This window comes from Rhinolophus hipposideros (assembly GCF_964194185.1).
Source record: "Rhinolophus hipposideros genome assembly, chromosome: 3".
Taxonomy (NCBI): domain Eukaryota; kingdom Metazoa; phylum Chordata; class Mammalia; order Chiroptera; family Rhinolophidae; genus Rhinolophus; species Rhinolophus hipposideros.
Window position 1 is genome coordinate 1,986,243 of NC_138049.1, and position 23,983 is coordinate 2,010,225.

General features: G+C 47.4%; 1 protein-coding gene across 2 annotated transcripts; it reads right to left on the minus strand.

Moving 5' to 3' along the window:
• Positions 1-1,582: 1,582 nt before the first annotated feature.
• Positions 1,583-23,983, minus strand: CCR6 (C-C motif chemokine receptor 6). 2 transcript variants are annotated; one of them, XM_081037182.1, is made up of 5 exons: positions 23,762-23,983; positions 14,352-14,564; positions 13,995-14,078; positions 4,497-4,603; positions 1,583-4,397 (listed from the first exon to the last, which is right to left on the minus strand). In XM_081037182.1, the coding sequence occupies exons 4-5, from the start codon at positions 4,503-4,505 to the stop codon at positions 3,285-3,287; spliced, it is 1,122 nt and encodes a 373-aa protein (XP_080893308.1). In that variant the 5' UTR covers positions 4,506-4,603; positions 13,995-14,078; positions 14,352-14,564; positions 23,762-23,983; the 3' UTR covers positions 1,583-3,284. The 2 variants fall into 2 exon arrangements, with proteins under 2 accessions (XP_080893308.1, XP_080893309.1); XM_081037183.1 differs by lacking the exons at positions 14,352-14,564; positions 23,762-23,983 and having other exon boundaries at positions 2,908-4,397; positions 13,995-14,129.

The window sequence follows — 23,983 nt, forward strand, 5'->3', positions numbered from 1 at the left end:
TGTACAAATGGGGGACCCTGCCATGGCAGTCTTCTGCTGCCCACCGTTCTGAGGTCCCCTAGAAGAGAGGGCGGTGTCTGCATTGAGTATGGAAGCCACCGGGATTGGGGAAATGCCAACTGTACTGCAGAAACTTGGCATCGGGGGGAGAAGCCCTCCCGGGGCACGAAGGAGGATAGCAGATTGGCCCCTGGAATCATGACACTGAAGACTTTCTCAGAGGAAGTGTAACACCCACAGTAGTGGGTGTTGGATGCAGCCTAGTGGCTGTACAGGTTAACAGGTAGTTGCAGTGTGACCTGAGACCATGTGTCCTTTGTCGTCTTCATTCTATGGGGGTAGAATGTAGTCTAGAAAACTGAAAAAAACTGATGTGGGAACGATAATTTGCAACACAACTTATCAGGAAGGAGGAAACTACCAGGAAATGAATTCTTAAGTGTTTGAAGTAAATTTTAATATGAAGATTTGTTCTACCTTCAGAAAATTAGTGTTTATGGGCTGCATTATGTTCCCCCCCCCCAAATTCCTATATTGAAGTTCTAAATCCCTAGTACTCAGAATGTGACCACATTGAGATAAGACCTTTACACGGGTGGTTAAGGTAAAATGAGGTCTTTCGCGTGGGCCCGAGTCCAGTATGACTGGGTCCTCATAAGAAGAGGACGTGAGGACACAGAGAGAGACAGCAGGAATGTGGGAACACAGAGGGGAAAACCACTTGAGGACACAGTGAAAGGTGGCCGTCTGCATGCCAAGGAGACAGGCCTTGGGAGAAACCAACGTGTCCACACCTTGACCTTGGACTTCCAGCTCTTTGTGATGGTGGCTCCAGCAAACGGATGTACTTGTGTTTTACAAGTGTATACATGTGTTCACTCAGGCCAGAGTCTGTGCAATCAGCACTCTGTTAGAAATCTAAAAACGGTTTGAAAATATCGTGCTTTCCTGGCCTCATTTAAAAACTAGCCTGTCCATCCCCAGAAGCAAATCAGCGTGCAACTTGCACGACAGTACTTAAGAGCCTATCACCAAGGTGTGCAATTTGCAAGATGATACGTCAGTGCCTCAGTCTCCACCTCTGTTCAGATTCATATACGTGTATGGTGAAATCTCATGTATCCAGAAACAACTGATTGAGACCTTCTCAACTCTTTCTGGCAGGGACCAGGAGGAATTGTCTCTGGGCGGCACAAATCGACGTGATTATGCATCAGCACAGGCCTGTGTGTTTGTAATAAGTGTGTGCCACTGTACACCATTACTTTATTAACTACAGGATGGCCGATGCCCCAAACACAACCAAATAATGTTTGCAGAGAGTCCGGAGGAGCGACTAACAGCAGCCACACTTGAGGTGCAGCCAGAGTCAGACAGTGAGAGAAGATAAGGGGAGATCGATGAAAAGACACAAGAATTGTTAAAGAACAATCCAGAGGCATTTCACGTAGGAGCAAATGCCCACAGAGCTGAGTCCCGGGGTGTCAACGGGTGGCAGCCCCAAACCGTTATCAATGCAGCTGACGTACCCGACGCCCGAGGCGGCGAGGAATAAAGATGCTACTTAACGAAATAAAACGTATGGTACATTTAGAAACATTTTTATTCATTATGGCTGAAACTTTTAAAGGGCTATTGCAAAGAGTAAGCTTCAATTATCTGAAGATTTAAATTATACAGAAGAGCTTAAGTCCTAGTTATGCCAAGTAAGCAAGTGCTTCTGTGCCAGGATAGAAACGTCACTGTCTCCGCGCACCGGTCACAGTGAAAGGAGCATCTGAGTAACACCTCCTGTGCTTGATTCCTGGAGTCAACCACTGGCAGGTTCGAAGGATGTGAGCTCCCCAAACACTACCCCCCCTTACAGAATGCTGCAGCTGGAAAGCAATTCCTACTTCACTGTAGTTTGAGTTTGCAAAGCCTAGACCATGTTTTAAACTCACAGACTTGGAACGCGAAGGTATCACTTTGGATTTCATGTAGAGGCCTACTTACAGCTTACGAGAACAAGAGAAAGTTTCGAAGAGCACGTCTGTCAGTATTAAACACGTCAGTGTGTCTGCAGTTCAGGTCAGTATTTCCCTAGTGCATATCTGTCTTTTTGTAACACACACTCATATTTCCTCACTTAAATGTTCATCTACTTACACACCACTTCCAAACATGACTTCTATGAAGTTGAAGAGAATTGTTGAAATCTGATTCCTGATTCCCCTCAGGCTGCAGGTAAAACCACTTGAAAATCCGCAGCAGAAGCCAGCAGGGTTCGGGCTCTGTGAGCCAGCAGCAGGCCCTGCCAAGAGTCCAGCCTCACACCTGCCACTCCGCCGGGGACATGGGACAGAAACTCTTGCTATATTTTCTCAGTAAATTGTCCTTGTTCTTTTTTTAAAAGAAATAATATTATATTTTTAAAAAAATTGTGAAGACCTCATTTTTAAGCTGCACCTTAAACTCCAATTTCACTGCGATTTGCTGAACACATAATTGAGCCCGTCTGCGTGCTGAACATGTGTTGTCGGCAGCCTATCTTCCTAGATCTCTCAGTCTGACGGGGTTTTAGAGAATTACCCATTGCCGAGAGATACATCACACTCCACTTTCCTGATGGCCCGTCACAGCCCGAAGGGCCTTATCCATGTGACAACTGTCCCTAATACTTATCTAGTTACCTTTTCTGTCTTTTCGCACAATATTGCCAGCTTATTCTCTCCTAAGCTTGTTTTTCTGCTGCCTTTTTGCAATCTCATGCTTGTCGAGTACATCAGAGGGGATGAGCTACAATTTGAGGCAGCCCATGAGCTGCTTATAAGTAGCAACAGTAAACATCTTGATGGATAAAATGTGCACCTTTTGCCTAACATGAGTTGTACAAGGGCTTTTATTTGTTTGTTTGTTTGTTTGTTTGGTTAGTTGGTTGGTTGGTTGGTTGGTTGGTTGGTTTTTCAACCCATGTGACTTTCTGCTGTGATCACAAGAAATTGGAGTCTACGACTGTTTTATGACTATTTCTGAAAATGTTCGTGTTTGTAAACAATTCCCTTTAATTCAGCCTTTCCCAAAGGCTGTTTTGGCGACTGCCAGCTGTAAGAGGCTACAGAGTCCCCGAGTGTTTCTGCTGAAGGGAATTTGGGAGATGCCGCCTCTCAGCGCCCGCCCAACCCTTGCAGCCTGACAGCAGCGACTCCAGTCCCGTGGGCACTCGGGGATTTTGCTGAGTTTCCACCTTGTGTGCATGCGTGCGTCACGTCTGCCAGCATGTCCGCAGCACGCCCCAGGTCACATCACATAGTGAAGGAGGACGCATTATCATTGTCCACGGTCTCGCTATTCTGCTTGGAGATGAAGGTTTCTGAGTACAGCCTGGAGCAGGAGAAGCCCGTGGCCTTCTGCGTCCTTCTCACACACCACAGGTCCTTCATGATCTTCAGAAAGTAGTTTCTGAACTTCTGGCCAATAAATGCATACAGCACAGGGTTGAGACAGCAATGCAGGAAGGCCAAGACCTCGGTCAAGTTCTCGGTGTAGCGCATCAGCTTCTCACTGTTGCAGGATCGGTTCACTTTGCCCAGTTTGGCAGCGGTCACCAGCAGTACCACATTGTGAGGGATCTGACAAGCCAAGAACACAAGTACCACCGCTATGATCACACGGATGGCTCTGTGCCGTTTAGAGTTCTGGGCATGCACTAAGGTTTTGACAATAAACAGGTAGCAAAACATCATAAACACCAGAGGGACAAAGAACCCGAAGAGTAGCTGCAGCCCCAGCACCAGCAGCTTCCAGTGGACCGGCTCGGAGTCTGGGTTGTACCTGGGCTCGCAGACATCTCTGCCCTGCATGTTGTACTTCTGGCTGAAGGTGAACGTGGGGCTGGAGATCAGGATGGACAAGGCCCACACCACCAGGCAGATGGCCCGGTGGTGCGCTAAGGTCCTGGACCGCAGGCGGAAGGATTTGGTGGCCTGCACAATGGCGATGTAACGGTCCACGCTCACGCAGGCCAGCAGCAGCATCCCACAGTGGAAGTTGATGGCGTAGACGCCCTTCATCAATTTGCACGTGATGTTGCTGAAAATCCACTGACCGGTGGCGTGCTGGAATCCCCAGAAGGGGAGTGTCAGGACAAACAGGATGTCTGCCACGGCCATGTTCAGGAGGTACACGTCGGTCATAGACTTGGCTTTCTTATAGAAAGCGAAGGTGATCACCACCAGAGTATTGCCCAGAAGGCCAAAGACACAGATCAGGGAGTATGCAATGGGCAAAAACAGCCTGGAGAAATCCCTGATCTCCTGCAAACTGCATACTAAGGCATCCACAGAATAATCCACAGTACTGCTCAACTCAAGATCATAGTCACTAAAATAGTAGGGGCTGGTGGAATTCTCTGGTTCCTGGAAAATGAACGAAGGTAGAGTTAGCAGGGCTGCAATTTTCAAGGATCCACAATGGACCGAATTCATACTCCCAGCCAACATAAGATAAATGCTCACCACATTCATCACGACACTTGACCTGGGCAGAAATCCGTGCCTGGAGTAGAAGGGAAGGGACTTCAAGCCCCTGGCTCGCCAGCAGAGGTCACAGGACAAAGGCGAATCTGAGGAGGAAAGAAAGCAAAGCAGCACAGTGAAGACAAGTGTTCTCCGCACCCATTTAAAGCACTCTGGTCCATCTGCACACTGTCCACACCGTCTGCACACCGACCTATGTAGAAACAACCACTGAGGACAGGGCCCAGCAGCCTCTCTGTGAAGGGCCAAGTCATATAGTCTCTGTGACAGCTACTCAGGTCTGCCCTAGCAGCTTGCAGGTGGTCCTAGACAATGACACAAATGAAGGGCTTGACCAGACATGGCCGACTCCTGACCTGCAGCTTCAACAAGGGCGATACCAGCAACACCACAGATTTTGATCTGCACAAAAATCTTCCTGCAAAATTTAACTTCAGTACAGTCAGCAAGATTCTTCTGGACAAAACTTAGTGAAGGTAGGTCCAAAATATCTTGAATTTATAGTCCTAGCCTGCAAATAGTTTACAATGCAGTTTAGTGATTTTCAACCATGTGGCACATGAGAATCGCTGGCAGAAATTTGTTTCAGCTTGAATGTGAGGGTCACTTTCATGAACACTGAATAAGACTGTCTGGCCTGCAAAGGCAGTAGGAATGTATATACGTTATATATATGCATATCCAATGTACACTCCATTTAACAGCCACTAATGTACTGAAGCAGACACATCATAATCCTCAGAAGCCAGAGTGTGGCAAGGAAGGTCAAGGCTGGCGTGGTTAGGAGAGACTGTGCACAGACCCACTCTGGGTCCTTGGGGAACGAGCAGACTGCAGGCCGAGGGCTGGCAGTAGATGACCGGTACGGCGCCAGCTGAAAAGGAATCGTGAGCATTGCGTGTTTGTGAAACCGTGTGACCGGCCAGGCCAGGTCGACTTGCCGCTATCATACGGATGTGCTGAGCATGCAGCATATTGGGAGTGCCGGGGGAGGAGGGGCGATGCATGGGGCCAGGCTCAAGAAATTCACCAGGAGACGAGTGAAGGATGCGGCTGGAGTCTTAGAAGGAGGGACTCTGAAATCTGTCGTTTGAAACAAACTCAGTAAGGAAAGGAAGAAGAATTCTGCTTTACTACTTCCGAGAGAGAGAGACAGAGAGAGAGAGAGAGAGAGATCGTCGCCTACAATTCTCTGATATTCATGTTAACTGTGCTTTCTGCCATCTCATTCATTCTCTTCCTCTATCCTGCCTCCTTGCCGTTTAGCCTCGAAAGGTCAAGAAGAGGGAGAAACAACAGAAATGCAGACGTCAGGAGCACAGGTGGAGAAGGTGACACTTTCCCATCACCCATCACGCTGGGCCAGGTCAGTCGTCCCCTGCAGAGTCAGTGTTGATCCCCGAGATCTGAGGAGGAGTCAGCATGACAGAAAGCTCGCCCTGAAGGGTTCTCTGGACATACTTCTCGTGTGACTTGGTTCTCACTTTGTCGTTCACACAGTCATGGACCATTGGCCTCAACCCCATTCTGTCCTGATGCCTGGAGCTGTCACTTGCTCACCTCTCTATCCCTGCTCTGGATATGTCTGGATGGAGACAGGGACCCCCTCCGCACTTTGCAGTTGCCTGCAGGGTACACTTGTGATGAGTGTTTAGAGGGTGCAGAGGAAGCATGATATAGAGCCCCCATGCTGCAAAAGTACATATGGAGACACACAGGTCAATCAGACTCTCAGACAGAACACACCCATCAAAATAAAATGGCAAGACTTGCGCCTCCAGCCATGACAGGTTAGCAGAGACCCAATTTACCCCACTGCAGCAAACAGCCAGAAAAACCTATGCAATATATTAAATAACAATGTTCAGACATTAGGTGACAGACATATGTTCCCTGACAGGAGAACAAGTGAAGTCAGCTTTGCTACAAACTCAGGGAAGCCCCCGGCTTACACCGGGAGCAGTTTCCAATCCCAGAGCCAGGGGATAACGTGACAGAGTAGCAATCTCACAGAGTTAAGATACAGGGGCCAGAGTTCCAGGAGGCCAGAGGACCTGTACATTGTAGGGCAAGATGTGAGAGAGGAGGGAGCCACCCTCCTAGCAATTAGGATACCTGCAGAGAGGTGTTCTTGAGAGGATAAAACACAAGACTGGGCAAGGGTCTGCTGGAAACAAGGGGTAGAAACATTCTCAGAGCTCTCACAGGCTGGGCATGGGTCTCTCCCACAGACAGACTGCAGCTCTTCCCATACTGCGGGCATCAGACAGCATCCTCAGAAGCGTACCACCACAGGAGGGACGGGGCAAACAGAACCCAATGTTAAACGCTGCACTAGACCTGCTGTAACAAAGCTTGAGAGAGATTCTCGAATGACCCACTCGATCCCAATAATATAACTACATTCCAGAACAAAGCCCAAAGTATTTAAAGAACTGCAACAAACTCCAGCCCTCAGCCATCTAAAACTCATGATGTCCAGCATCCAAACAAAAATTTCCAGACCACAGTAGCTGCAATGTTTGCGTCTCCCCAAAATTCTTTTGCTGAAGCCTGATCCCCAGTGTGATGGTATTTGGAGGGTGCCTCCCCTTGCGAATGGGATTAGGACCCTTATGAGAAGAGACACGTGAGAGTGTGTGTCCTTTCTCTCTGTTCAATTTGGATAAAACAGTCTTTTCAATAAATGGTGCTGGAACAACAATATTCATGTAGAAATAGAATTGGTCCTTGTCCCTAACCTCACACCATAAGCAAAAAATGAGTTATAGATCTAAATATGAGAGCTAAAACCATAAAACATCTAGAAGAAATATAGAAGATCTTTGTGCCCTTGGGAATGGAAGTCTTATATAAATTGTAAAAAGCATGAACTGTGAAAAGACTGATTAATTGTGCTTGATCAGATTTAAAGCTTCTGCTCTTTAAAAGACACTTAGGAAAATGAAAAACAAACAAACCATTGAATGGGGAAAGAAATGTTTTGTAAGCTTATGTCTGATGATGGATTGTACCCACAATTTACAAAGACCTTGTGAGGAGTAGCCCAGCATATGGGGCCCAGCTGAACATTCATTTAAGGAAAATATCTTTGGCCACACTGTAATATATAACATTTTCTGAATTCAAATTTAAGTCAGTTCAGATGTTTATGGAACATCTACTGAGGATGGGCACTGAGGATACAAAGCTGAGCCAAACGTTAGCTTGAGTTTCAGGAATCTGTCAGGGGGAACAAGCCACTACAGAACGGCATGAGGCTCACAATCATGAGGGGTGTGCAGAGGAAAAGACAGAGGAGTAGTGTCGGAAACGGCGTTGTAGTGAGTGGATCAGCACAAGAGCTGGCTGGATATTCAGAAACAGGACATTTGGTCTGAGTTATGGCTATTCAAGAGACATCATTTTAATTTCCTTTCATTCATTCTTATCTCTTATTAGAATGGCAGAGCACATCACAATAGCCCCAAGGGTGTAAATTCCTCATCGCTTAGGGATGGCGTTTCATACCCATGGGGGACAGACAACATACAAATCTGGATAGTGACAAATGTAGTGCTATTGTGGTTAAGAATCAATGTTCTCAACCAAAGGATGGTTGCCAAGTTTACGTGGATGCCAGTCACTAACAGTTACTGGAAATGATTCAGCTTGCCCCAGACCGCCGTTTTCACCACAGAAAGGATGTGAATTGTTTAAGGAAATTGTGTGACAGATGATTCCACCACAACACGTAAAGAAGCCTGTACACATGTTGTTCAAGCAAATTGCCTCAAATCAACTGCAGCTCTTTGGAGAAACAAGCTGTGGCCTTTCTGTTATGAAAATTGTGACAGTAAAGGCATTGAGGGGTTTTAAAATAGGTATTTCTGTCCCTTTGCTAATGAACTGAAAGTAAAACATACGAACGTCCATCAGTGGTTGGTGATAGATGCAGGTTGATGGCTCAGTCATTGTCCATTTCTTGGCGAAGCAGCAAACACATGGGCAGTTGTAAGCCCTGGAACAGGAGTCTTGCCCATCACCTTGACTCCTCCTCTTTCTGATCCCTCATCACCCCCATTCGGGCCAAGCTCACTTTGCAGTCATTAAAACACATGTAAGATCCATTCAGCACACCTGATTCCTGAAGTGTAACTGGCTTTTCTTTGGGATTTAAGTCTCCTAAACTGTGTTTCTCAAATAGGTGGGTGTCCTAAAGCGTGTACAAATCAGCTGGTCTTAGGAGAATGTGCAGAACAAACCGTTCTAATCTGTCCTTCGGAGGAAGAGTTTTGAGGCCTCCAAGAAGAAATCACATGAGGATACACTAAGAGGTATTGTTTTATTCAATTTGGTTTTGCAATTAAGCGCCTGCTTTTCTAGTATATTCAGCTGCCTGAGTAAAGGCAGGAGAAAGGGCTACCAACCCAGCCATGTGAGTGGCCGCTGGGAGCTGGGAAGGGCCTCAGCTGACAGCCAACAAGCAAATGGGGTTCTTGGTCCTACAACCACCTAAAGCTGAGTCCTGGCAGCAGCGGGGCTGAACGAGGAGACAGATCCGCTTTTAGAAACGGCAGGAGTGCAGCCCCATCAGTAACTGGACTCGGGGCTGGTGGGGCCACATCCATGCGGCTTCTGACTACAGACTGTATGTGAAATGCTACATCTGGGCTATTCAAGCAGCTACGTTTGCAGTGATTTGGTATAATACTGAGACAGTGCTATAGAAAAGTAAATAGGAAACTAAAATGGTGCTCAGTAAATAGCCTGTCAGAATTCATTCATGTTTAATTTTCAGGAAGAGAACTGACTCTGGGTGGTGAACACACAATGTGATATATAGATGATGTATTACAGAATTGTACACCTGAAATCTATGTAACTTTACTAACAACTGTCACCCCAATAAACTTTATTTAAAAAAATTTTTTTTTCAGGCCAAATTGTTATAATGATGGAGTTTAGAACGAGGTAAGGAAGAGTTCCCCGCATGGTGCACAGGTCAGGTTAACACGGCAATTTCACATTACTGGGGAAATGACAGGCTGTAAGCAGCTGAAGCACAGTGGCCGTGGTCATGGAAAAGACTGTCAGAACTGGAGTTGTTCGGCTCAAACACTGAAGGGCCGGCAGGAATGAGGTCATCTGCTACTTGCAAGGTTGTCATTCGAAAGGGGGCCTAGGCTTACAGCCCCCGTCCCCAGCCCGCTGAAGGATAAGACTATGCCCAGTGAGTAGAGAATGCAGAGACAGATTTGCCCACACAGCTTACCGAGAATGGTACGGGCTGCCTTAGGAGAGAGTTAGCACATGTGGGGGGTCCTCGTGGAATATGAGGGGCAACGAGGCAGTCAGGCCCCAAATCCGCTGGAGAGAGAGCTCTTCATAAAGGAAAGGGTTAACAGTAGGCCAGGACACTCCCTTCCTGCCATGATTAACCTTGACCAGCCCTGGGAAACCTGCTAATACCAGTTACTAGGGGAAAGCACCCGGCTATGGAATGACGCCCTTAAGCAGACTGTGCCTGAGTGTCCAGGTGGCTTGCTGCACACAGACCTGGGGGTTCTGGACTGTTGGGCCATGGTCCCTGGAGGAGCATAGGAAGTGGGCACACCGGCAGCTTCCACCTGTGCAATGAGTGGGTGAACGCGGGCGCCTCGAGGATAATGTTTTCACACGCACTGTCCAGGCGCTCCTTTTAAGCTGTAACCAGAACCCATTTTTAGTGAGCTGAGATAGATGGTTTAGGGCTTCTCCAGGAAAGGGGTGTTGCTCTGTGCGTAGTGCTTGCCTGTCTCTTTTGAATCGCTAACACACGTTGATGGTAGGTGAGACCTGTGGGTCCTCTGGATGTCTGCTTTCATCACTGACCTGGGCATTCAGTCTCCTTATTCGAAAGCACATTCGAGTGTGTGGGGGACGGTTGCTACACAGGGAATTCTAGCACCAAGGGACTAGATCACTGGGACAGACCAGCACTTAAATGTGAGTCGCAGGGGCGCTCAGAATCGAATGAAGGGAGATTGGCGTGGAGAGAGTGCTCTTGGGTGAGGAAAGTTGGGGGAGGAGCCAGGGGCACCATCCTTTGCATATTTACATGGCAATTAGTGGGGATGGCGCTTCACAGACCCATTCAAGGAACCGTGTCCCAAAGTTCCTCATCCTTGGGGACCCTGAGGGGCAGTGTTCTCTGGGGAACACGGGCAAGGCTGACCTAGAGGACATGCTCATTCACCCATCAGTTCAGAGACGAGCGTGAGTGCCAGGCACACACGCTGCTCACCCCACCAGCTCGTTCTCTCCAGTGTCCCATTGTCGGAGGCAGTGAGCGTGCGAGGGGTGCCAGCAAAGCAAGTGGGTCAGCCACCCTCAGGCAGCATGATGGGCTCCACGCCGGTCTCCCACTTGGAGTGTCCGCCGTCACTCAGAAATCGCATCAGACGGAGTATGCGGACCTCGAGGTAACTTCTGATCAACTGTCATATCATCATGGACATGGCTGGAAATCCACTTTGACCAAAAGATTTGCCTCGCAGCGGCTTCTCTTCCTTTCTTAGAGGCACATAATAATAGGCTGGACCTTTATCTGACTTGCGTTTTGAGTCTGAAACTATATAAATATACTACCTTTTTCAATGAGAAGCAAATATGCTGAACTCGCAAGCTTCAACGTATGCACTCTGCCTCTCAATGTTAATGTTTTGAAGATGTCACCACACATGGGAAGAAAGTGTTACTTTAAGAAAAATTTAATGTTACTCAATTAGAGTACATTTTTAGCATAGTATTTAAAATGTCAACTTACATTTTTAGTTACTAAAATAACATGGCTTCCTAGTACTATTTTTATTAGGTGCCATGACCAAAAGACAATGTCTCAGAAACTAAGTTAATTGATGAATTCATTCAAAAATGAAAAGAACACTGATAATCTGTGCCCTGAAAATCAGAACCAGCCCAACGAGCCGAGGAAAGGACGATAACCACAGGACGCCACTTAAGAGCACCAGGCAGCGCTCCGTGCTCCCCCAGCACACCCACCCTCATCTCCAGCGGCCTCCCTGGGCCTCTACTTTGCGGAAACCATCTCTTTGGACTTTGAAGCTTTGGGAGCCCTGTGGTCACACACAGGTGACCAGGGACAGGTGGGATCTAGGGTAAGTCTGTAGCAGCAAGTGTCTTAGCTGGTGCCAGTTAACTGCCAATCACGTCTCAGGGAGTGGAACCACTGGCCTGCTGTGTGGGGGGACAGGACCGGGATGGCGCAGACACTGGGCCAAAAAAGGACAGGTAGCCCCCAGAGGAGAGGAGGTGGATGCAGAGGCAGGAGGCGTGGCTAATCAGACCTGCTCACTTGTTTGTCTGTGTGGCCAAGGGCAGAATCTACCCAGGAAATTAAATAGGCGGAACACATTAGCAATATTTACTGAAATACTATCAGCAAGGAAAACAGTTAGAAATTTAATTTTGACAAATTGAATAACTAGTTTAAAAGCTGGTTAAAATTAAATTAAAGCAGAAGATCTAACATCTGTGCTTATTTTCATAAATAGCAATGGCCTGCAAGCCAAGGAACAAGAACTAAAAAGAATGCGTGTGTTGTGTGTATGCGTGTACCTGTGTATGCATGTGTATAGGCATGTGTCGTGTGTGTTTGCCTGTGCGTGTGCAGGTGTGTGGTATGTGTGTGTGTGCATGTGTACGAGGGCTTGTTGTGTGCATAGATGCATGTGTGTGCATGTGTATTTTCTGTGCATGTATACATGTGTATCTACGTGCATGTATGTTGTGTATGTGTTTATGTGTTGTGTGTATGTGCATGTGTACATACGTGTGTGTGCACGCTAGAAATTAAGTTCTAATTACATTCTGGCCATTGGGATCACTGATTTCCATCTTTTATGTCTTTGACCTCACAAAACCCCTTTACAGTAGACACGATGCCCATTTTATAGATAAGAAGACTGCCACTCATCTGGGGCGCTTGACCTCTCACCCTTCTAATTCACTTGGTCCCCAGAGGATCTTCCTGAAGGACTGTAAAATTGCCTTAAATAATGTATTTATTTTAAAACCTCCTACCAATACCAGAATCTCACATACTGCAATAGTCTGTGTTCAATAAATGCATGTTTTCTCAATTCATCAAAATCACTGGACTTGCAGTGTTTTGTCCTTTTTTAGATGTACCTGGTGGGACCGAAACTCTAGGCTGGCTTCCTTCTGCTTTTGAATAAGAGTGGTTAAGAAAGAGGTCAGAAGGTTTTTTCCAGTGATTTGTATATAGGTTTGTGATTTTTTTTCTTTTACCTTTTGGTTCCTTTTGCCTCTTTAGAAGCTTGCTTTTACATTTTCTCTTTTATTTACAGAAATTATATCTTTAATCATTTCAAGGGTAGCTTTCATTCAGATGTTGCATTTATCTCTTTATAGTGCCGACCTCTCCAGTATCTCCTTTCTGCTCCTACCGTGTTTTCCTGAACAAAAGACCTACCTGGACCATCAGCTCTAATGTGTCTTTTGGAGCAAAAATTAATATAAGATTAATAATATATTATTAATCTTAAAAATTAATAATATATTATATTATATAAGACCGGGTATTATATTACATTATGTTATACCTGGTATTATATTATATTATATTATATTATATTATATTATATTATACCCAGTATTATATTATATTATGTTATACCCAGTATTATATTATATTATGTTATATTATATTATATTATAGACCCGGTCTTATAGTAAAATAAGACTGGGCCTTCTATTACTGTTTGGTCCGAAAGTCGCACTAGAGCTGATGGTCCGGCTGGGCCTTATTTTCACGGTACTTAAGCTTTGTGGGGCGGGACCTATAGCAGACTCTTCTAAAGATCATTAGACACTGACTTCATGATTATTATGGCGTTTGCATCAGTAATCAGAGCTTTTCTTGTATTGCACTGCGTCTCATAAAAATCCCCACCCAATCCCTTTCTCGTACACAGCTCCCCTCGCAAACTCCTTCCCACTCAACACCCAGATATTCATGACGCCCGCTCCTTATCTTTCATGGCATAACATCACTTTTGGCATGGCCTTCGAAGCATTTCTTAGCTGAGTTTGTAGCTTTTCAAACTCTTTTTGTGTACTTTGTTAAACAAAGAATTGCATTTCTCTCCAGATCAATGCCTGCAGATATTTAATGCAGGAAGAAGCAGTACCCAACCATCACGCAAGCTGTGGTGAGAGGCAATTAGAATAAAATCACTCACTGTGCATTTAGAGGAACAGGGAACTTCTTGAAAGCACAGTGCTATTACTAAAACTGTAAGGACAGTGTAGCCGTGCCAGTGCGTATTTAATCAAGTGTAGGCACAGTCAGTATGCCCAGCATTCTGGAATTCCTAAGAGTGAAACTGTTCCATGTCTAATATTCCTTAGAACAGGGTACCAAAGAAGTTAAGGTATTTTTGAAAGGTGTGCAGGCGGCTCAGCCATGCTTACCTTAGTCTGTGATCCACTGAGACCTGTCCCCTTATGCTCTGCTCACTGCTGCTCCCTCCAGGCGCCCACACCACCAGTGGGATTCTGTCAACAAGGTGGAATTTCTAATGGTCATTAAGAAAAATGCAGTGAGAGACCAGAATTGGTCAAAAGCAAATTGCTGAATTACCACTTCCTACTTAAAAGTAACGCCTATTTGCCCAAATGCAGATGGTTAACTGTCTATATCCTGTAAAGCATAAAATAATCATATGACTCCCTGGGACGGAAGTCCAACCAGCAGTACAGTTGAAGAGCAGGGAGGACCTGGGTGGTGGTGCCCCCCAAAGAATAAGTCAAACATTCACAGTCCTTTACCTGATTCTCTCTTGTCAGCACGGACGCTTGGCAAGTTGGGCGGGAAGATCGGCTACTCCTAAGTGTTCGAGAACGCGTGGCTGGGCGTATTGACTGAGTCTCCACCGAGGTTTTGCTAGGGCTGCCGCCTTGGAGCCCCTGAACGTGCATTCACCATGAAAGCTGTGTACTCACAGGCAGGGCACCGACTGCTCCATGTCACAGGTCCCGTCTCTGTAAGATAAAAACAATTCTAACCTCAGAGAGCCACGTGGAAATAACCGGGTTAGGCCGTGTAAGGTGGTTAACACAGTACCTGCAGGGTTCTTAATCAATGTTAGCGAATATGATTGTGTAACTTGGGATCAAAAGCACTACATGTGGCAACAAATGTTAACTAGAGTTATTGTGGCCATCATTTCACTACATACACAAACATCAAATCACTGTGTTATATGCCTGAAATGGGTCCAATGTTATATGTCACTCATATCTCAGTAATAAAACAAACACACACAAGGCCCTAAAAAGCTGGGCACATGATCTTTATGAAATGGGAGGTGACAGATCTAATGAGTGCTTTGTCATTAGACGCAACGATTAATGGAAGCAATAGCCATTGGTGATTCCCTCGGGGAACTCATTCTTACCTGCAAGTGGTTAAAACAATAACAAAAAATGGAAGGATTATAAAGGCGTTTACCATCATACTGTGTGCGGCTGTGAATCAAGCCTCAGGAGATAAGGAAATTTATAGCAAAGGAATACAAGGATCTGTAAGAACCGAGACGGGGTGACTCATACTTTCACTGCTCGGAGCCCGTTGCCTCCTTTCACTTCCCGAGCTGACCAAGTGTGCACGACACCCATTGCTTACCCCCCATTTTGTCTTGACCCAACATTACTCAGGCTTCACTCCTTCCTACACCCCCCCCCCAAACTCTTCTCCCCAAGCCTGAGCTGAGCAAGGACCAAAAGTGGGGCATGTCCCCCTGTCAGCCTCTCTCGGGACTCGGCTGACCACAATGGGACGCTTTTCCGGGAAAACTCCACTGGTCACTTCCCTCCAAAGACTCTGCTTACCCGTTTGCCTTCTCCCGACCCTGTGAGAAGAAAGCCCTCTGTGTGACACATGCTCTCAGACCTTATGGTCACAGGATCCAATTGCAGAGAGCCCCCTATCCTCCCTTACAAGAAGGCTTTTGAATACAACTCTTTTTTCACTAAGTCCTGACTTATTTTCCTTTGATGTAACTTAAAATTCCCTCCACACGAGGTGCCCTGTCCTCTCGTCTGTTTGAAAAGAAGCCTCCATGTGACTTCCCTCTTTCTCCCTGAGCTGGAACAGGCTGATCACAGGAGGGACACAAAAGGGAACACTCCTTTCTATTCTTCCCAGGTCTGCCTCATCATCCCCTTCTCATCTCTGACATCTCCACGGAAATTCTGATTCTTGCTGTGGTGGAAGCTACTGGAAGGGTGTCTGACTAAGGACCCCAAATTCCTAGCAGACAAACGAACAGGCCGCATGGGGAACGGGGGAACATGCTGCATTGCACTCTCTCTAGACCCATCTTTTCTACTTGTTCCCTCTAATACTCCCCTTCAATGGTCTTCTTTAGCATGAAGGTTGAGTGGGGGAGTCGGGGGTGGGGTGAGGAGGGGGGAAGGAAACACAATTTAGCATGTTGAGAAAAGCCATCTTGTGTGGCCAAACACAGAGACTGATGGACCGAGAAGGCTCCTTACCTGGCAAACACCGAGGTTCACCACCAAACTGCAGACCACCTCTCAGAAGTGGGGTGTGAAGAGTTAGCTGGGAGGAGTCTCCCCAGAGTGACTGCCCCCCCCCTTACGCCTTCTCTGCCCCCAGAGGGAAGTGAATCGGCAGCGACTTTGGACCTGGACTTTGAATGGCTTCCAGTGCCAACCCTGGGCCTGCGGCCTTTCCATTCGATCCCCGAGGTTGCTACTCTGTGGATTCACTGGGCTGGTGTGTTCTATGTCCCCATATCCCTTCTGTATTTCAAAGTAAAATCCAAATGATATGTCAGCCTTGGGAAACTCAGGCCCATTTTGTTTTTGTCTCTCTGGATTAAAGAACTTGTGGGATCTCACTCCTACTCGATCTTCCTCAAATATAAAGTTACACTGCTCATAGACACTGAGGTATGGAAAAAGTAAGGAATGCAGGATTCAATTACACATTTTATGTGAACAATTTCCCAGTCTGAAAGTCTGACAGTAGATGTGAAAATTCCATTCAGAACAAAGTCCAATGACAGTTTGGTAAATTCCTATCATCGCCATAAGGCACTGCTTTCAATTTGGGGTGAGGCTGTTTGCCATACTCCTGAGGACGATATGTGTAGTCCAGAGTTTACAGGGCCCGTCTATTCCAACTGCCGGCTTTCACCATTGGGTGAGAAAAAGCAGCACTTTGAACCATAGGACCCCAAGAAACTTAGAATGGAAGGGAGTCTGTGACACACAGCAGAGATCCTAAGGCATGCAGCCATCTTCCTTTAAAGAATTTCCACCGTTGGAAAGTTGAGGTACCAATACATGCATGGGACTGCAAGCATGCAATGGCAGCCATGCAGGGCAGCGGCTGCTTACTTGCTGAGGAAACTGCTGACAATGAGAAGAGTTGAAAGGAGAGAGGGAGCGCATGCGTGTCCACTGCACCCTTCTGAGCAGACTTCATGAAGAAGGGCTGGAGCTCAGCCAGGGAGACGGCAGAAGGAAGGGGAGGTAGGAAGGGGAGGGAGGCCAACAGCAAAGGAAGGTACAGGCACGGGCTAAACAGGAGAGAGAGCAGGCGCCGGGCTGGACTGCAGTGGGCGCCCTGTGAGCTGCGGAGGGACAGGGAGCAGGGTCCCAGAACTGACAGGACAGGCGCACCGTCAGGGGGTGGGGGCTGGGACCGATCGCCGGCTGATCACAGTGCTTCTCGGCGTCTGGGGTTTAGACCTTGGTGTTTCCTTTATTCTGTTTCATGAGTCTTCACAACAAGCCTAGACAGTGTTGATGTCGTCAAAGTGAAACTCAGAGGTAAAGCAACTTCCTCAAATCCACCCACCTCAAAGTCATCTGATCCCAAAGTCCATGCATTTCTAGGCTAAACGTGAAGAGGGAATGATGAAAAATCAGTTAAGGATCAAGAGGAAAGAGGAATGAAAATGAGACCAAATTTTCCGTCTCAATAGAAATGGGGAGATCAGGACTGGAAACTTGTTTCTAACATATTTCTACATGGAGAAGTTATAAAAACTGACCTAAGGGGAAGGAAATGGGTTTCATTTAAGCTACACAGAATGTGAGGAGACTGAGGTATTGTGTAACTGGAGATTAGACGTGACTTTAAAACCATGTCAGCCACATATATTGGCCATTTTTCAGGTTAATCTCTGGGTGTCTGTCTCCTCATTGATAAAATAATTACAGATACCTAAAGGATTAGTGTGAAGATTTGAGACACATCAAGTGCATCTCTTTCACAATGTTTGGCACACAGTGATAGTGGTGATGGTGGTGGGGTATTAAAGACGAGCTGTAGTGAGAAGTACAGGAATAGTTATGTGCAGAGAAATGATAATTGAGCTCAGAGATGTGGACAAAAGTTCTGGGAACTTGTGCTTCTGCTTAGGGAGCAGAAGACAGATTGAAGTTAGGGGGAAAAAGACAGAAAAAAGTGGCCAGAAGGCTAGGTCACTCAAAATTAACACAAAATTACTGGGGCAGACAAGGGAGAAAAACCTGCAGAATGGAGAATTTGAGGACTGAAAACTGACCTTTGTATATAATCACTAATGCTCTTACAGTGCTTTGTATATAATCACTAATCACCTTTGTATATAATCACTAATGCTCTTACAGTGCTCTTTGAAGATAAAGTTTCAGTATGAATGACCAAGTGCAAACTTTATTATAAGGATTTGAGAGAGACTACTGAGGAAATAGAGACAGCAGGTGTAGAAAATTTGTTTTTAATAAAATGGCAGTGAGAATCAAAGAAAGAGAACAGAGTTACAGAGAGGAAAGAACACGTAAAATTGTATTTATTTTACCCTGGAGGGTCAGCAGACACCACTTTGGATTTTCCCACGCCATACCCTTGACCCACTTCCAGTTTCAGCTGCAGCTGTGGAGAACACATACTGCCCCTCTGGGACAGCTGCCATCTCAAGCACCCAAAGCTCTGGTTTTCTGACTCAAGTCTTTTCCTGCTCAGCCCTCGGTTACAGCCCAAAGGTAGAGAAGTTAATGGCCCCAATGGACCAGTGCGGGGGCCCCTCAACCACATGTGGAGTCAACCTTCAACCCACAGGACAGGAGCCAGCATTTCACACCAGCACTGACCTCCAGGATCTTCTTCTTGTGGGGCTGCCAGGATTAGGGCGGACAACCATCCTGGTTTGCCCGAAACTGAAGGGGATTCTGAAATGTGGAAATTTCAGTGTTAAAACCAGGACAGTCCTGGGAAAACCAGGAAAGTCGGTCACTCTGGGTCTAGTAAGAGTGATGGCACCCAGGCCTGTGTGCAGGAACCCTTCTGCTCTGCAACGGTAGGGCACAGCAGGCACCGTGTCACAGGGTACAGCTGCGGTTGGGAAGGCGCCTGGAACCAGGACACGGAAAAAGGAGGAGGGTGGCCGGCTCGCCTGGGGGAGAGTGGGAGCCCACTGTAAAGATGGCTGCCTTCAGTATGTGAAAAACACTAGCAGAAAAGGAATGGCCTTACTCTCAGTTGTACCAAAAGGAAAGCTTGGGCCAAAGGATGCAAGGAGGAATTCTGAGGTAATGGGGCTACCCGTCATGGGGTATGTGCTGTCCTCCTGTCGCCAGTCCCTGACTCCCCAGGTGTACTGCGGAGCTCAGTCAGGAGCCTGACAGAAAGGTTGTAACATGTGTGCTGAAGGAAAGGAGGATAGGCCCAAAAGACTCATCTGACCTAAAAAAAAAAAAAAAGAAAAAACTAGTGAAAAGCTGGAGCTGAGACCTGAACGTGGGTGAATGAGTTTGGGGTTCTTCGAAAGGTTCCTGGGCATCTGGAGAGTCTGAGAGAACTGGGGAGGCAGGCAAGGCAGAGTAAACAAGTGCCCCTGTGGGTTCAATCTCCAAAATGTTCTTCAGGAGACACAAGTGAGAGTCTGGAATTCTCTCTCCCTGATCTCTTCACGTGTCTGACTGCCAAGCTTCTCAAAAACGGAAAGACATTAACCACCCCCACGTGGTAATCTATGCTTATGTCAATGCTAGTCACAGCTATTATTTTCAGAAAGAATTCGACCAAAGCAACATTCATTCTTTGTATAATGCTTGGGGAACTTTGAAATGGGAGGAGGGGGGGTTGCAAAAATTTGATTTGGCTTCACGAAAATAGTGGCCCCTCTGCAAAATTTTATTTGCAGTCCTAAATTTAAAGTTCTAACCCTGACCACAACACATGACCTTATTCTTACCAAAATGTGTAAGTAAAAGCGATAACTATGACAAAACTCTGCTCAGAATACAGTCTGGGGAAAAAACATACTAAAATGCTACTGGTAGTTGCTTGGGGAAGAAGCAGCAGAAGTGACGTCATGCTTTTCTACACCATTGTAGCTTCCACATGTTTAATAGTGACCTACATTGGTTCTCTGGTGAAACAGAATTTCTAAGAACAGCGATAGGACTTTTCAGTGTCACCAATGTTCCCAGCTGGAAAGTGACACCTTCTAGATAGTTCCTGATTACCCTCATTGCCCGAGGGCTCCCATCATCACGATTTCTTTGTCCATTTCCAGAGCCTTGAGCATGCTCCTTTGCTTCAAGTCAGACCCAGGAAATGGTGGAAAGGACAGAGCCCTGCTCAGCCGGGCAGACCAGAGCACACGGCACTTTGGACCTAGTGAGATTATTACGGTCAATAAAACAGCTCTAAGGAGCTCTGAAAGCAACTCCCCATGGAACTGGCTTTGCTCAGACTTACTTAAAAGTGGCACAAACTCTCCAATGAGGACATGATTCATTTCACCAGAAGAGACAGCGTGGGAGCGACAGAAAGGCCTCCCCATCAGCTGGTCCCCCAAATCAGGAGGTGGAAGGACACTGTGACCCCATCAGGCTGGGCTCTGAGCCTCTGGCCTTGGCATTGAGAGGTTAGGACCCCACAGAAGTCTGAACAGAGGATATGAAAGCGTCCATTTGGCAGCCAGAGTTTCAGAAGAGTATGTGGGAGGGGATATGCAAACCATTTTAACCTATTTTACAGAATCTGAAAAGGCTCAAATTGACAAAAAAGACCAGAGGAGACTGACTTATTTTAGTGATTTTCATTTCATTACCCATACAAGACAGTGATTTTTAGATTTACGAATATATCTGTTTATCAGAAAGAAATCTGAAAGCCACACATCCTTTTTGTGTTGGAGGCCCCCAACAGAATGATTTTGCTGTTAGATAAACCCTTGCATAAAACCTAACGCCTCCTTCTTTGACTCTGTAAAGACAGCACCACCTGAGTTTCCAGTGGTGCTCACACGTCACCATGCACGATGGGGCGAGGCTGCCGAGGAAAGGGCCTGGGGCGTCTCTGATTTACTGCGTCCCTGTGACCCAGATTCAGGGCCTCCATTTCCCTTCTGTCTAACAGGAATGGCCAGGTTGACACATAAAGGTGCTGCAGAAATGAGAAAGGGCAACGTTGTGATACTCTGATGACAGCCACAGGCTACTCCATGCTCCCTTCCCCGCGGTCACTGTAGGCAGCTACTAAGATGGTTTGGGATAGAGACAGCAGGCTCATCTCTGAGCCATGTTTAAAATGTACGTAACACAATAGACTCAAGCACCCAGCCCCTAAACGCTGATGTCCTCTTGGATTACGGTTCTATGTCTAGAAGAGGGGTGCACAGGAATCACCCCTCCCAGGGGAAAATGCAGGTTCTGACTGAGCAGGCCTGGAGTGAGGCCTGAGGTCTTGCTCAGGACACCACGCTTGCGCAGGAAGGACCCAGAAAGCTCAGCTAAGTGCACCTAGTTTCTGACTCCTTCAGCCCATCCTCCACTCGCCGCCAGAATGCAGACGGTTGGGTACCGCGGGTGGGAAGGACAGTACAGGAGCATGGAGTGCTTCTAAGTCTGAAGCCCATCAAAGGAGAAAGGTGTGACGAGAACATGCAGCAAGCTGCCCCCGGGGCCTGGCCCGACCACAATTGTAGGTGCCTGTGGACCCACCGCCACCAGACGCATGGGCCGTCCCACTCTGCGTCTGACTCCTCGCTACATGGGCGTCTGCTGAGCGGGGGCCATGTCCACAGCGCCCGCCTGGCCCCACCCTCGTCACAGGTGGCCGCGGCCTCCCACCTCCAGGCCGCTCCCTGTCGGGACATTCCCCATCCTCCCTCATTCCTTGCCCGTCTTCCTCAGCTGCTCCTCCTTTCTATCTTGTTCCTTCTTTGTGCAGCTTTCTCTCTCCTCATGTACCAACTCTTCACTCTATGCCCACAGAAGAAAGGTTCTATAAAGTAAAAGAGGGTGTGTTCTGAAACTCAGTCTTCTCTGAGGTGGAATCTCTTCAGGTTTTGAAGCCTGCTTCTGGCCACCATGTCCCCTGAGCCCCTGACTCTGAGCAGGACGCCTGGAGCATGTCACATGTAACCCAGCACCAATCAGCCTCGTTCTGGGGTAAGCTCTTCCCAGTTAACTTCCAGTTTTAAAGTTTTAAAACTCTGAGACTTGACTGATAAAATTCCTGCTCAAATGCTTCTTCTAGTAAAATCACGGCCGTCCAGCCTTGCCTCTGCCATTTGCGGTCAGCACAGTGGGCCAGTGCTGTGCTCCTCTGCAGCCGGGCACCCAGTGCCCAGGGCCTCTGCAGCCAGGCACCCAGTGCCCAGGGCCTCTGCAGCCGGGCGCCCAGGGCCTCTGCAGCCGGGCACCCAGGGCCTGCAGGTTATTTAAACCCGCAGCACTATTCGCTTCTGCATTAAATGGCCCCAAGTGAAGTACAGTGGCTTGTCCACCCATATCGCGGGTTTTCCACCCCCGCTTGCAGCCAGTCTGACGGCAGCCAGTCCTATCACACCTGGGCACTCCCAGGGTCTGACTCTGTAGTTGCCTTCCCACTTCTGACCTTTTGTTACTAATAAGTGCTGGGCTGGGAAACCAGATACCTACTTATCAGAACTGCACCCAAAATAAGTCAGAACACCCAAATGTGCACCTGGGGGTGTCCCCTGGGAGCCTAACTCACAGGCTTGAAGCTGTGGGCTTGGTGGTGTCTGCTTGGTCTGCCCTTTCTTTTTCTGTCCATTTCCTCTTCCTCAGCTTGTCTTAGAGGGTTGATGTAATAGATGAGAGACCTCCAGGTAAGTGAGGGCTCAGAAGGTTCAGACATTTAATAAGAGAAGACTAAGAGAAGATTAAAGCAGATGCCTCCAATACTGTCGCATAAATGCACACAACAGTATTTTAAACGGCATAAATGCATTAACCCACAGCATGGTGAAACTGATTACCACCCATTTATCACTTTCACTTGGAAGACGATGTCATCACGAGAACCTGTTCCCGTGAATCACAGCACTGTGAGAATTCTCTTGAGGCAGACCGGGGAGCATCTCCACACGCGGGCAGGCGTGCCCATACGGGGGTGTGCGTTCTGCTGAGCCGGCTCCGGGCGCCCAGTCCCACACTGGCTTGTCAGCACCCCGCCGTCCTGTCCATGGGGACGTGTCCCTGCTCTGCTCCCCTGGCCCAGAGCACTTCCCTGCCCCTGGCTCCCCTCCCCTCTCCTCTCACACAGTCAACCACCTCCCTGAGTTTCGTTTCTACACCCAGCCGGCACTGATGCTCAGGCGCAGGTGCAGCCTGAATGGGAAGCAAAGCAGCCCGTGTTCAGTTTGGGCTTGTGGAATCCGCGTTTCTTCTCTGTAGTTATGCCTCAGCCTAATGACTGCTCTTGCATGGTGCCTCTGGTTTGTTAGGTTCCTGGCAAAGGGTCCTACAGGTTTTCCACAGGCCCTAGTCACCATCATCCTGGCACAGGGGTCTGGAAGGTAATATTTACTGTGTCTGTGAGACAGAAATTGCGCAGACTCTGGAATCAGAGGAATCTGGACTTGGGTGCCGCCACTGCTACACGCAATGCGTGACTTGGTCTCTAACTCTTTAACCACCTCCACCTCCCAAGGCTTTCATCAAATTTGCACAAAACAATGCACATGAAGTCTTTAGAATGGTGTATAGCACCTAACAGACTTGACAGAAGCTAGCGTCTCTTCTGTCCTCACGGCGTGACTAAAGTTCTAAATAAAGAAGCAACCAAGCACCACCGGACTTGATAATACACACTTTAAAACACTCTTACCTTCAAAGCACAAAGCAGTTATTAAGACAACAGAGGTACAAGACTTTCTAAATTCCAAGACAAAACAAACACTTACCAAGAGACAAAGTGCTTTTTGTCCCACAGAGGAGCAGGCACCCGGGTTTTCTCTTAAAAGTTCAGATTTCATAAATCTTCAGGCCTCTTCGGCAGTGGAGACGCAGGGGTAGCTTACCGATCCAAACGGTGAGACCCTGGGCTGCCTGCAGGACGCTGCCTAGGGACGTCTGTGTGCTCTCAGGCATTTGGCCTCCCCTCCATCACCCACATGCCGTGTGGT